General features: G+C 45.1%; 1 protein-coding gene across 1 annotated transcript in view; it reads left to right on the forward strand.

Moving 5' to 3' along the window:
- Positions 1-14,523, forward strand: part of LOC135808598 (uncharacterized) — a 181,370-nt gene that overhangs the window by 103,297 nt on the left and 63,550 nt on the right. The window contains exons 80-97 of the mRNA XM_065321850.1: positions 2,699-2,986; positions 3,725-3,808; positions 4,272-4,346; positions 4,877-5,185; positions 5,941-5,988; positions 6,260-6,547; positions 7,176-7,259; positions 7,476-7,574; positions 7,819-8,127; positions 9,597-9,710; positions 9,877-10,158; positions 10,416-10,541; positions 11,218-11,259; positions 11,522-11,800; positions 12,109-12,186; positions 12,635-12,943; positions 13,516-13,611; positions 13,847-14,146. Coding sequence (XP_065177922.1) covers positions 2,699-2,986; positions 3,725-3,808; positions 4,272-4,346; positions 4,877-5,185; positions 5,941-5,988; positions 6,260-6,547; positions 7,176-7,259; positions 7,476-7,574; positions 7,819-8,127; positions 9,597-9,710; positions 9,877-10,158; positions 10,416-10,541; positions 11,218-11,259; positions 11,522-11,800; positions 12,109-12,186; positions 12,635-12,943; positions 13,516-13,611; positions 13,847-14,146 — 3,210 coding nt within the window. The remainder of the gene's footprint in view (positions 1-2,698; positions 2,987-3,724; positions 3,809-4,271; positions 4,347-4,876; positions 5,186-5,940; positions 5,989-6,259; positions 6,548-7,175; positions 7,260-7,475; positions 7,575-7,818; positions 8,128-9,596; positions 9,711-9,876; positions 10,159-10,415; positions 10,542-11,217; positions 11,260-11,521; positions 11,801-12,108; positions 12,187-12,634; positions 12,944-13,515; positions 13,612-13,846; positions 14,147-14,523) is intronic.

The raw sequence follows: 14,523 nt of genomic DNA on the forward strand, positions 1-14,523 counted from the left end.
CACACACACACATACTGCACGCGCGCATGGATCTCACGAAAGTGTGTACTAAAAATGCACTCGTACACATCATTCCTGTACTACTTATTGTGTGTAATAACTATTGGAGTTTGACGAGGAACGTGAATTACTAGTATTTTGCATGGCTAATACAGCCTAGTTACACTTTTGCTAAACATCCAAAAATTAGAGCGTGGCTCACCATGATCGGACCCCTAACTTGGTTATGTTTTACGAACACACGCGCGCGCATACACTACAAAAAAATTCACGAAAATAAATTTGACGAAGAAGCATACAAAAAAAAGAAAGAGAGAAAGGTAGCTGACCTGCATGGCTTGAACGAGAATAGACGAGGTAAGGTTGGCGTAGGAGAGACGAGGTTGATAGAGACGAGACGAGGTTGGCGTAGGAGAGACGAGACTGACATGGACGAGACGAGGTTGACATAGACGAGACGAATGGTGGTTGAGGACGGCTGGGCATGGGATGATCTCAGGGTCGTGGGTCGATCAATAATCGGGCGCCAATGTTGAGTTTGAAACAGGACGACTGACAACGGGAACAAGTTAGTGGGAACGACATTTATTATAGACGACGAGACAAGAGACCAAGACGAACGAAACGACTACATTGAAGAGTGAGAAAAGAGAGAGAGAGAGATCAAGTCTGAATGGCAAGATAAAGGGCCTGGGTAGCTATGGCAAATATGGGCGCGCAAGTAGCTACCCAGGCCAACGGAACAAAAGGAGACAAAAGGTGAGTACGTAAGTGCATGCAGGCCAGCTAGAAAAGGTACGGGAGGAGGTACCTAACATACAACCCCTCCATGAAAAAAAATCCCGCGTCCTCGCGGAGAGAAAAAAAAAGAGAGAAAAAGATTTAAAAAAATGAACTGGAGGAGAAAACACACACACACACACACACACATACTGCACGCGCGCATGGATCTCACGAAAGTGTGTACTAAAAATGCACTCGTACACATCATTCCTGTACTACTTATTGTGTGTAATAACTATTGGAGTTTGACGAGGAACGTGAATTACTAGTATTTTGCATGGCTAATACAGCCTAGTTACACTTTTGCTAAACATCCAAAAATTAGAGCGTGGCTCACCATGATCGGACCCCTAACTTGGTTATGTTTTACGAACACACGCGCGCGCATACACTACAAAAAAATTCACGAAAATAAATTTGACGAAGAAGCATACAAAAAAAAGAAAGAGAGAAAGGTAGCTGACCTGCATGGCTTGAACGAGAATAGACGAGGTAAGGTTGGCGTAGGAGAGACGAGGTTGATAGAGACGAGACGAGGTTGGCGTAGGAGAGACGAGACTGACATGGACGAGACGAGGTTGACATAGACGAGACGAATGGTGGTTGAGGACGGCTGGGCATGGGATGATCTCAGGGTCGTGGGTCGATCAATAATCGGGCGCCAATGTTGAGTTTGAAACAGGACGACTGACAACGGGAACAAGTTAGTGGGAACGACATTTATTATAGACGACGAGACAAGAGACCAAGACGAACGAAACGACTACATTGAAGAGTGAGAAAAGAGAGAGAGAGAGATCAAGTCTGAATGGCAAGATAAAGGGCCTGGGTAGCTATGGCAAATATGGGCGCGCAAGTAGCTACCCAGGCCAACGGAACAAAAGGAGACAAAAGGTGAGTACGTAAGTGCATGCAGGCCAGCTAGAAAAGGTACGGGAGGAGGTACCTAACACTACGAAGAGAATTTCAAAAAGTATGTTTCGCGGAGCGATCGCTCAACCTACGTCATTCAAACTTTGCAGGATGGTTCAGACGTACATGCTAGGCATGGAACCACAGAAGATGATATCATAGCTGACACAGAGTCACACACACAGCAGATTCGTGTGCACAGATACTAAATTAGTGGACGTCGTCATCTTCTTCCCGCTGATCTCAAATGTACTATGACGTGCTATTTCGCCTGACGGAGTTGTACGACTCCTTGTTCTTGACCTGCCCGGTACGCGAACCCGTCGAATTTTTTTATATTTTTTTATGTGTCCCTACAGTCTCGTTCCTTGTCTGTTGGCAATTTTCTTTCACCGTGTGGCATACGACTAAGGGGGCAGATAGTGATAACACTGTGACCCTCATCCATAAATAGCTTTAGCGTTGCTTGAAGTACTCTAAAATTTGCGAATAACCACCCTCTGTTGTCCACTAAACATGTGATGTCATCATTCGTTGGGTTAAAAGCATGCAGTCAAATTATCACTGTGTCTGAAGATTGTGTGGGTATTCGGTAGTTGTTATACCCAAGGTCAGTAGTCACACAAGCCTGACTGAGCTGAGCAAATGCTCTTGGTTGATCAAGGTGGTAGGAAACAATGCCCATACCACCAAGAGATACGGAAAGTAAACTGACAAAAGTCAAAATCTCTCAATACCATGTCAGGTATTCTCCTAGATTTCTCTATGTTTGGCTATCACGCTCATATCTGGGGTTGCTTTTCATATTAGCATTGCTTGTATTTTTGATGAGCTTGAGTTGAATAAATATCTAAACAAAATAGGAGGATCTCTGTTCTTGAGCCTTGCGCTCAAAACCTGATACTCAGTGGTTTTTTACGGGATAATCATCAAACTATAGTCCATCAAGATATCCATCATATCCTGTTCCCACGGTTTATTTTGCCTTTTGCATTCCCTCCAGGGTATAGTGTGAGTGTTTCCCCTGAGAGAGTAGTGATGAACAGCTCTACGTACAGCTTCCAGTTAACATGTAGTCATGACTATCCAGATGTTGCTGGCCTGGCACCAATCATACAGTGGGTAAGAGCATATGGAGTACCACTGCCCATGACTCGGGTGGTGATCAGCGGTGCATCTGGAGAGATCCTGACCGTGGAGAATGCTTTGCCTTCTGATGCTGGACAATATTTTTGTATGGTGCAAAGGATGGACAACAACGTCGACTCTGGATCAGCAATGGTTGTATATGGTGAGTAGTAGGTGATCTGTGATGACTGATAGTCACTTTAAGAGTGTAGTTGTCATTGCCTAGCAATGAAGTCGTAGTTTTTATGCACCGAACTGCGTGTCGGGTGGCACTGCTGGTTGTCATGTTACGCCCGAAAACTCAAACCAGCTTCCACCAAGCTAGGAATCAGATCAATCCCCCAGATGCCCGGTCCTCATATAAGACATGTGCCGATGCATGGAAGGTAGCCCCATCTCAACAGCATGATGTTGTTTGCAGACCATGCAGCAAGAGGAAGAGGCTGTGGGTGGATTTTCTCCACTTTTAAATTTAGTTTTAATTACTGTGGCCATCTGTGCGTCCCACATGGCATTCATGCTGTGGCGCTGACCTAAGCGGAGAGTGTTCCTGCAGCCGGTCTTATCAAATTTCAACTGATTGAGGATCTGTGGTGGTGGGCTTTGCAACTAGAACAGCAAAACTACAATTTTTTCTAATTAGGATACAAAATGCAAGCAACTAACATGACCTCTCTGTTTGAACAACAGATTGATACAGCATTCTAGCTTACAATCCGGGCATGGTAGCATTGTAGGTTACAGCCTCCAGGCTAAACATCGGCAATATATAGCAGTAACCCGATCAAGGCCACTGCGATTTTCGCTATCCAGTGCACTATTTTACTGCCCCGAAATGTATTAACTGCATCCGATAACCTGGCCCGTGGCTGCATGACTGTGTTTATCTAATGTCTTGCAGTTGATGACTCAGCAACAACAAGACCAATTCCAGTTAGTCCAGGTGGAGAAGTAAGCACACAACAACCTGGATCAACACCAGCAGGTGAGTTTCAGTTTATGCTGTCGCTACCTGGTGTTAAATGGCCTCATCAGAATACAACAACTTCACTGGCCTTCGTTGCTGGCAGCCATGTGTAGTTCGCGATTGCCATTTTTCCTTTGATACAGGTTTTAGCCCCATTTTTGTCTTGTACTTTCACTAGCAATGGTATATCTATATTGCATGCCTTCATGTGATTTGAAACGAGGAAAACGGCCGGTGGGGCACAAGTTATGCGAGTCCACCAACTAAACCAGGTTTTGAACGGTCAGGCGTGCACAAGGTAGCACAAGACTAACAAGGAGTACTGAGACATTCCACGGCAAGGAAGTGAGTTAGAGAGGGTGACTTGGTGGACTCTAACGCATAACTTGTGCCCCACCATTTTCCTTCTTTCAATTTAACACTTTCCTTGGCTCACCATCAGAGTAATTCATGTAATTGATTTCCACTTTGTGTTTTGTAGTTGATGACGGAAGAACAACGAGACCGATTGCAGCTAGTTCAGGTCCAGGGACAACAATGCCTCCAACACCACCAGGTGAGTGTGGGGAATAAAATTATTCCATGAGTAGTGTGAAATATATAGGAGAGTTAGAAATGAAAGAGACTGCATGCATGATAACCATGATCTGGATAACATGTATGTCTTAGTTGATGATCACAACTGGAATGTGATCCGTAGAAACAATAAGGTAGATCGTGTGTGTGTGTGTGTGTGTGTGTGTGTGTGTGTGTGTGTGTGTGTGTGTTTGTGTGTGTGTAATGGAAAAATGAAAAATAGGGATTCACTGGCCAGAAAAAGTCACTTCAAACAGCTGTGTGGTGGATACCAGGCTAAAAATAGTGGCGGTCAATTCATCAGCCTTGCAAGCTGTTGAATGGTGTAATCCCAGCACAAGTTGCTATATCTAACATAGCTGTTCGCTATCATCGCTCCCGCGATGGGCATGTCTGAGGTCTGAGGTGTGTGTGTGTGTGTGTGTGTGTGTGTGTGTGCGTGTGTGTTTGAGAACGAGTGGTTTGACAACCACTTCCTCATTGTTTGTGCTTCTTTTTGATGTGATATAGGATCCTTCGCCACAGTATCTCCTTCAAGAGTGGAGTTGGACTCTAGCACCAACAATTTTGTGCTCAGATGCAGTCACAATGATCCCAATGCGTTATTCGTGATTTATCGCTGGTCTCTTTCGGATGGCAGAGATCTTCCTTTGGGTAGATTTGAGATCGGTGGCTTGAATGGAGAAGTACTGACAATCCAGGAACCAATTGCATCAGATGCAGGCAACTATGTATGCAGTGTAGCTAGTTTTGGATCCACTGGAATTAGACCAGGATCTGCAGAAGTGGTGTTCAGTGTGGTTACAACCACAACACAAGGTGAGTGTGATTTCTTGTTCCGTGTTCACAAGCAATTACTTATGAACATAGGGTGCTGTGTATTTCAATGTTTGACAAGACCTTTTCTAACATTGACGAGATCATTACCCACACAAATTATTCTGGATCTAGTTAAAATTTGCTACATCCTCAACCCGTCACCACCATGCGCTCTTAGCCGAACCCATTCACGAAGCATATCACACCAGCACAGCAAGGACACTTCCGTTGACAGATAATGTTACGCTTCTAGACAGGTGTTTCACTCTTGCAAACTCATCAGTGGAGGATGATAATGCAGTGAGTCTCGCCTCGCCAACACACGAGGGACCATGCAACATCATTTCAATATGCACAGCATACCTTCCAGTGGCATCATTAGTCTAGATTTTTTATAAACCGGGAAAAAAATAGCCCTTTTTCCATTGGCTCAACGCTTGTGCAAGCATCAATTCAGCATTACTATGGATGTGCAAGCGAAGAGTTTAGAATTGATTCGTGACAAGAAATTTGGGAATGCTTCACTATAATAATGGGGGTTTTCAGGTCGTCCACAACTCGTCAGCTTTGTCCATTGTTGTTGCAATGCACCGTACACATCGTGAGGTTTATTCTCACTTTCACCTTTTTGTGATTCCGTGTATGGGTATAATGTAATGGTTGTTCCCATGTGCACTGTATGTTTTTACATCTTTTCTGAATACTAGTCAATGTTCTTGCTCAGTTTCTCTTATTGGACTGTATTTCACCTGCAGCAACGGCAGCAGCGCCAACTACTCCTCCAGTTCTTGTCACAACTAAAGGTATGCATGCATCCATGAAGCACCGGTGATAAATGGCGATACATACTTTGTGTGTAAAGTCCCTACAGTCTCGTTCCTCGGATGTTAACAACTTTCTTTCATAATGTGGCATAAGACTTAGAGGGAAGATAGTGATCTCTGTTCTTGAGCCTTGCTCTCAAAACCTAAAAATCAGGCGCTTTTGTATGGGATAATCATCAAACTGTAGTCCATCAAGATGTCCATCATATCCTGTTCCCACGGTTTATTTTGCCTTTTGCATTCCCTCCAGGGTATAGTGTGAGTGTTTCCCCTGAGAGAGTACTGATGAACAGCTCTACGTACAGCTTCCAGTTAACATGTAGTCATGACTATCCAGATGTTGCTGGCCTGGCACCAATCATACAGTGGGTAAGAGCATATGGAGTACCACTGCCCATGACTCGGGTGGTGATCAGCGGTGCATCTGGAGAGATCCTGACCGTGGAGAATGCTTTGCCTTCTGATGCTGGACAATATGTGTGTACGGTGCAAACGATGGACAACAACTTCAACGCTGGATCAGCAATGGTTGTATATGGTGAGTAATGAGCGATGAGTGATGACTGATAGTCATTTTCAGAGTATATACAATATCCATGATTGTGTTGTTTTGAAGAGTGGGTGGACAAGCCATTGGGGGTTATCCGCTCCCATTGTGTTATTTTGATTGCGACGTCCTGTTTCACATAGGATTGCACTCACTCTGGATAAGTGCACTCTTTTCACACATCCACTGAACACACAGGTCAAAGCCTGTTGAGCATTTTGTGGGTGTTGATTTGTAGTGCATGCAGTGCATGCAGTAGATCAGAGTGTCCCTGCAGCCAGCCTGATCACTGTTGTGGCCATGAGCGATTAAAAGGATCTGAGGTGGCGGGCTTCGCACCTAGAACAGCAAGACTACATGTACATTGATAAAGATACAAAAATTAATGCAAGTGGAAAGTAGGTAGTATGGCCTGTGTGTCGAACCAAATGATTGATAAAGCACTGTGGCTTACAGTCTAGACATGGTAGCCCTGTAGCTTGTAGCCTCCAGGCTAAACATCTGAAATATACTAGCAGTAACCCGGTCAAGGCCAGGGCAATTTTTGCTGCCCAGTTATGTATAAAATGCCTCCGAGGACCTGACTAGTGGCTGGCTGCGTTGATCCAATGTCTTGCAGTTGATGACTCAGCAACAACAAGACCAATTCCAGTTAGTCCAGGTGTAGAAGTGAGCACACAACAACCAGGATCAACACCAGCAGGTGAGTTTCAGTTTTTGCTGTCGCTACCTGTTGTTCAATGGCCTCATCAGAATACAGCAACTTCACTGGCCTCCGTTGCTGGCAGCGATGTGTAGTTCACGATTGCCAATGTTCCTTTGATACAGGTGTTTTGCCCCTATTTTGTTTTGTATTTTCACTAGCAATGGTATATTTTGCATGCCTTCATGTGATTGATTTCAATTTTATGGGTTGTAGTTGATGATGGAAGAACAACGAGATCAATTGCAGGTAGTTCAGCCCCAAGGATTACCACAGAAGAAGATGTAACTACAACAGTGCCACCCACGCGAGCAGGTAAGTGGGGGCAATAAAATTATGCCAGGAGTAGTGTGAAATATACATTTAAAGTTAGAAATGAATAGAGACTGTATGCATGATAACCATGATCTGGAGGACATGTATGTCATGGTTGATGATCACACCTGGAATGGTGATGCATAGAAACAATAAGGTAGATCGTTTGTGTGTGTGTGTTTTGAGAATGAGTGGTTTGACAACCACTTCCTCATTGCTTGTGCTTCTTTTTGATGTGATGTAGGATTCTTCGCCACAGTATCTCCATCAAGAGTGGAGTTTGACTCTAGCACCAACAATTTAGTGCTCAGATGCAGTCACAATGATCCAAATGCATTATTCGTGACTTATCGCTGGTCTCTTGTGGATGGCAGAGATCTTCCTTTGGGTAGATTTGAGATTGGTGGCTTGAATGGAGAAGTACTGACAATCCAGGAACCAATTGCATCAGATGCAGGCAACTATGTATGCAGTGTAGCTAGTTTTGGATCCACTGGAATTAGACCAGGATCTGCAGAAGTGGTATTCAGTGTGGTTACAACCACAACACAAGGTGAGTGTGATTTCTTGTTCCGTGTTCACAAGCAGCTACAGATAAACATAGGGTGTTGTGTCGTTCAATGTTTGAGATGACTTCCTTTTTGTAGTAGTAATTCAGCATAGTGGTCTACAAAGATGAGGGCCTGTATTCATGCAATGTATTCTGTAAGGAGAATACAGGAGTTGTGCTCAGTCTATTCAGGCATTGTTCAATTGCACTTTTCATTCCTGTGAAAAGTTGACAGAGAATGCATCACTTAGCTACGTTGCTTTGGCTAGAACCTCGAAGAAAGGATTAGAGTCTTTTGGCGAGAGAAAATGACCTTGATGAGGTTCGAGTAGAGATCCAATTCGCTGCTTTACGTGTGTGTGTATGTTTGTTTGTGTGAGTGTGAGTGTCTTGAAATACACCGAAGTTTTCACTTTAAATTTGTTCATTGAGCAAGAATTTATTGTTGATGCTACCGGTAGGTCCAAGGTGGAAATGTTCTATGTAATTTACTGGCAGTGATGTGTTTTAATCTCGAAACAGGGGAAAGAGTGGGGCAGGGCAAGGTGCCGTGGTGGGGTACAATCAGTGTGGAAGGGATGTGCCTTGACCTCGAAATAGGGGTAGGGAAGGGCGAGGTGATGGGGTACAACCAGTGTGGAAGTAAAGTGCTTTGACCTCAGAAAAGGGGTAGGGGTGGGGCAGGGCGAGATGGGGGGGGGGGTACCATCCGTGCTGAAGCACTGATGTTTCTTCTTACTCCTGCATCAGCTTACAGCACTGTGTTGCTTATCGGTAGGGTTACGTGCTGGGCCCAGAATGAGCCAGTGAAATCCTCTTGTTATTCATGTACATGTAGTAGTACTAGCCAACTGGCAGTTAATGCTGAAATTCTGAAGTGAAGTCTGTGTGGAAACACCTGTGTGTGTGTGTGTGTGTGTGTGTGTGTGTGTGTGTGTGTGTGTGTGTGTGTGTGTGTGTGTGTGTGTGTGTGTGTGTGTGTGTGTGTGTGTGTGTGTGTGTGTGTGTGTGTGTGTGTGTGTGTGTGTGTGTGTGTGTGTGTGTGTGTGTGTGTGTGTGTGTGTGTGTGTGTGTGTGTGTGTGTGTGTGTGTGTGTGTGTGTGTGTGTGTGTGTGTGTGTGTGTGTGTGTGTGTGTGTGTGTGTGTGTGTGTGTGTGTGTGTGTGTGTGTGTGTGTGTGTGTGTGTGTGTGTGTGTGTGTGTGTGTGTGTGTGTGTGTGTGTGTGTGTGTGTGTGTGTGTGTGTGTGTGTGTGTGTGTGTGTGTGTGTGTGTGTGTGTGTGTGTGTGTGTGTGTGTGTGTGTGTGTGTGTGTGTGTGTGTGTGTGTGTGTGTGTGTGTGTGTGTGTGTGTGTGTGTGTGTGTGTGTGTGTGTGTGTGTGTGTGTGTGTGTGTGTGTGAGTGTGTGTGTGTGTGAGTGTGTGTGTTTTGTGCATGCGGATGGGCGGGCTTGTGGGCGTGCATGTGTGTTGCAGTAGATCCAGCACGCACTACAGCACCTCAACCATCAACAACACAGCCAATCAATGCCACTACAACAACAACAACAACAACAACAGCAACAACAACTGAAGAACCAGTAGTTGCAGGTTAGTCAAAGACCTTGGTTATGCGTATTGTGATCCACTTGCCGGTTTGTACCTGACATTGGTTTTGCTGCTTGAGTACTGTGGGGTTTCACAGCTGTGTGTTGTGTGTTTTGTGTGTGCGTGTGTGTGTGTGTGTTCTATTTCTGTTTCGGTGATATACTTGCAGTCTACATTGCTAGCGTATCTCCATCCTCGGCGATGGCCAATGCCAGTACAGAGAGCATTGTGTTGACGTGCAGTCACGATGCGCCGAACATCACCTACCCGTTCTACACATGGAGGCGGCAGGACGGCACACCGCTTGACGAGCGACGTCACCAAGTAATGGGTCATGACGGCGAGATCCTGCGCATCCAGACTCCTGAACCATCGGACAGTGGAGAATACGTGTGCGAAGTCAAAGCACCGGATGTGATGTTTTACAGTGGAACTGCCCAGGTTCAGTTCAGTAAGTATCGTCTACCCTGGCAGTCACTTCAGTACGAAGGATCCCAGATAGAACATACTGTGGGATGCACAGTAGTCGACTGACACTGTTCAACTTACACTGTTCAAAACAGTGCTCGATACCCGGGGCTGGGGGTGCATGGAGCTCTCTAAAACAGTAGTTCGGATCTTCGGTTGAATTCAGTGTGGTGACAGTCTGCCATACAGTCCTTGTGACCTTGCTGATGTACATGTGTGCTGTGTGTGTACTGTGTACAGTCGGTCCAGCACGCACTACTATGCCACCAACAGCGACAACACAGCCCGCTATTGTCACGACCACAGCTGATATGCCAGATACAACCAGTATGGTGGTTACGACACAGGAGCCAACAGCACCTACAGGTCAGTTGGATACCGCATTTTGAAGCGAATTATGGTAGCTCACGACAGTGCTCGCTGCAGTGCATTATGTATAAGTACACGTACTGAAAACAAATTAAAACTGTTCAGCTGCAACTCCGACTTTCATGCATATCCATGTACAGTAGAGTGCCGATTATCCGCACCCCTCGGATCAGCGTCGTCTTCATGAGATTCGTATGAGGAGTAGGTTTTGGATAAGGCAGCCGCCACACACACACACATCTAAGACCTGATAATCCGTGCCCCCGTGTTGTCATCGTTTCTTATTCTTATTGGCATTGCCACAGGAGTTGGACTCACTCCAGCTCCTCAAAATGACAAAATGGGGATACATGGTGACAGCAACTTGCTGGCACACATCCTGTGCATCATTTGAAAGGTGCTGCGGATGGGAGAATCAGCAAAACTCATACTTTCAATACAGTGCAAGCAGGCATTTCGGATAAACGATGGTTAGGCTACAATTTTGTAGTCGATGTTCGTATAATTGTCGTTCTTCTGATCATCAGACGTGTCAGTTTGATGTGCTTGTGTTTCATAGCCATGGTTCTCTACTTGAACCATGCACCTAACTATTTTTAGAGATGTGGTAGTGTGTGTATATTGTTTGCACATGACTCTGTTTTTTTTCTGGATTTTGATAATTTTCTTTCAGAAGTGGTGACCACTGAGCAGCTGATCACCACTGTTTACCAAGGTATGTAACCTTGATTCAACTGCTTTCTCGGACATTCCATTGTATCTCTCTCTCTTTCTCTCTCTCTCTCTCTCTCTCTCTCTCTCTCTCTCTCTCTCTCTCTCTCTCTCTCTCTCTCTCTCTCTCTCTCTCTTTGTCTCTTCTAAGCTATCAAAAGCTAGCTGTGTCATTGCCCGAGCTTGCCTGCATACACATATATAAAAAGTCACCTCGGTGCGCACACACATCTCAATGCATATCTTGTTTTCCTATTTGTTCACAGAATTCAACGCAGTCGTGTCACCAAGCCGCGTAGTGGTCAATGCGAGCGTTCCAGCGCTCATACTCACGTGTGCTCACGACAAGCCCAATGTTACGCTTGCTGTGTATACATGGCGCCGAGCTGACGGCCAGCTGCCAACGCAGCGGGTGATGATAAGCGATCAGTTCGGTGACATGCTCACGATTTTCAGGCCTGAGCCATCCGATGCCGGCGTCTACACTTGCAAAGTGAGCGACCCAGATGGAAATATTCTGCCTGGTTCGGCTACCGTCGTCTACGGTATGTTGGTGGTGTATGTCAATAGTTATATTCTGTGCTGTAATATTCCTATTTTAGAAGTACATCTATTATTCGTTCTTTAGCGAAGACTTCTGCTAGGCGCCACTGAATAGAGGTATAACTAAATATGTACTGGTCGGCAGGGTTTCTCTTTTTATTTCAAGATTCTTTGTTAGTTACGTACACGTGTGATGTCTACAACACCTGAATGCAACGAAATGTCGGACAGAAGTAGAAAGGACTAGTGTCTCCCGTAGTCATGCATAATGCTATGCTCTGTTCGCTGTGTGTTCGTGTGCACTACACAGAGGGTCCACCTCGCACAATGCCAACAACCGTACCGATAATGACAACTGCACCAGCTTCTGTTATAACCAGTGAGAAAGGTGAGTAACAAGAACATCTGCTTTGCACCTACTTTGGAGTGGCAAAAATAACACATGTACTATTATACATATATACAGTAGAATTTGGATAAAACTATGATACAGCATACCCACATGGGCAGCAGGAAAGTGTTCTTAGCATTCAAGGTACTTCTCATCCTAGCATACTTCAGTAGTGAGCAATACACCCGTGCTCCGGACAAGATACGTACTGTACTAGGCAAGAGTATGACTTATTGGAGTACTCCCCCCCCCCCCCCGCACTAATTAAGTTCCACTGTACGATGCTGTATGCCTTCCCAATCACTAGCCACTTGTTCTGCATAACTCTCCTCCACGTTCCAATCAGCCATCTCCAATTTCTACGTGTGTATGCTAAATTGCTAATCACTTGCAAACTTTGACAGCCACTTCCTCATTGCTTGTGCTTCTTTTTGATGTGATATAGGATCCTTCGCCACAGTATCTCCTTCAAGAGTGGAGTTGGACTCTAGCACCAACAATTTTGTGCTCAGATGCAGTCACAATGATCCAAATGCATTATTCGTGACTTATCGCTGGTCTCTTTCGGATGGCAGAGATCTTCCTTTGGGTAGATTTGAGATCAGTGGCTTGAATGGAGAAGTATTGACAATCCAGGAACCAATTGCATCAGATGCAGGCAACTATGTATGCAGTGTGGATAGTGGTGGATCCACTGAAATTGGACCGGGATCTGCAGAAGTGGTATTCAGTGTGCTTACAACCACAACACAAGGTGAGTGTGATTTCTTGTTCCGTGTTCACAAGCCGCTACAGATGAACATAGGGTGTTGTGTTGTTCAAGGTTTGAGAGTACTTCTTTTTGTAGTAGTAGTAGTAGTAGTAGTAGTAGTGAGTCAGCATAGTGGTCTACAAAGATGAGGGCCTGTATACATGCAATGCATTCTGTGCGTAAAAGACAGGAGTTGTGATTAGTCTAATCAGGCATAGTTCAATTTCACTTTTCATTCCTGTAAAAGTTGAAAACGAGTGCATCGCTTAGCTACGTTGCTTTGGCTAGAACCTCGAAGAAAAGACGAGCGTCATATGCTTTTTTATGTGTGCTAGAGCGAAACCTCCCTAATCTTTGTATTATGATCACAGCGCACAGGCAAATACAAATAGACAAGACACTGTCTTCGGAGGAGAAGGAGAGAAAAGTCTCTGAGGACAGACAGTGTTAGGAGTACTCGGAGCAACACTTTAAAATGTCGATGGGTGAGATAGTCGGTACTCTATCACCCCGTCGTGGATCAAAGTATGACAATATCTTTGTCATCTATTTGTTCTATGATTGTGTGAATGCAGGGATCACTTCTGATTCATTGACCACGGCATCTGGTGACATGATGGTCACTGATTTGGGCGGCAGTGGCACCAGCGACTCCCCATGCAGAACAGTGGGTAAGAATTACATTGTACTTGAAGTACCTTGCAGTCAATTGGACATTTGATACCGGACCAATGGAGGTTTTGACATCTTCATCAGATCAACTATTTTCTAATGTTCTTCTCTGTTTGACTTTTGGCCTTCCCGATAATGCTTGTGCCCGTTAAGAGAAAGTCACCATCTAAAGCGACCCATACACTGTGAATGTCTACTTCAACTCTGATTTTGCTTTCTGTTGTACTGGTTCAGACGCACCTGTGTGGCCAGATAATACAATACGCTTTGTTGATGAGTCACTGGGCATGTACCAAGTGCCATCATATCCGAACTTTGTGCAAGGAGTGAGCTTCTTCAGCGTGGAGCTTTTTGTGGACAATGCCTGGGGACCAGTGGGACAGATTGCTGTGGGTAATAGTACAAAGGAGGTTGTCATACCACGACTTGGTGCGGGAACACAAGCGGCACTGAGAATTCGCTATCACGGTGATGCAGACAACTGCATTGTGTCTGAATGGAGTGAAGCATTGAGTTTCACAGTTCCATCGCAAGGTAAATATGCACAGTGGTTGCCACTAATTAGTCTTTCTTCCATTGGCTCAACGCTTGTGCAAGCATCAATTTACCATTACTATGAAGGTGCGGGTAAAGAGTTTAGAATTGATTCGTGACAAGATATTTGGGAATGCTTCACTATTACCATAAAGTAATGGTGATCCACCCCGACGCCATGTCGCTTCCCAGCTGGGTTCTCGGCAGGGGGCGGGGATTAGATCAAGGCTGTCAAGTGCAGTACGATGTGCAACAACATGGAAGTTCAGACTCGATGTGCTGGGTTGTGCACATTTTCATCCTGCACTCGCACATACTGTGTACAGCAGTGCATGCCTCGGTTCAACATCGTATTTCGTTGTATACCCCGAAGTCGC

Source organism: Sycon ciliatum, chromosome 1, assembly GCF_964019385.1.
Source record: "Sycon ciliatum chromosome 1, ocSycCili1.1, whole genome shotgun sequence".
Lineage (NCBI taxonomy): Eukaryota > Metazoa > Porifera > Calcarea > Leucosolenida > Sycettidae > Sycon > Sycon ciliatum.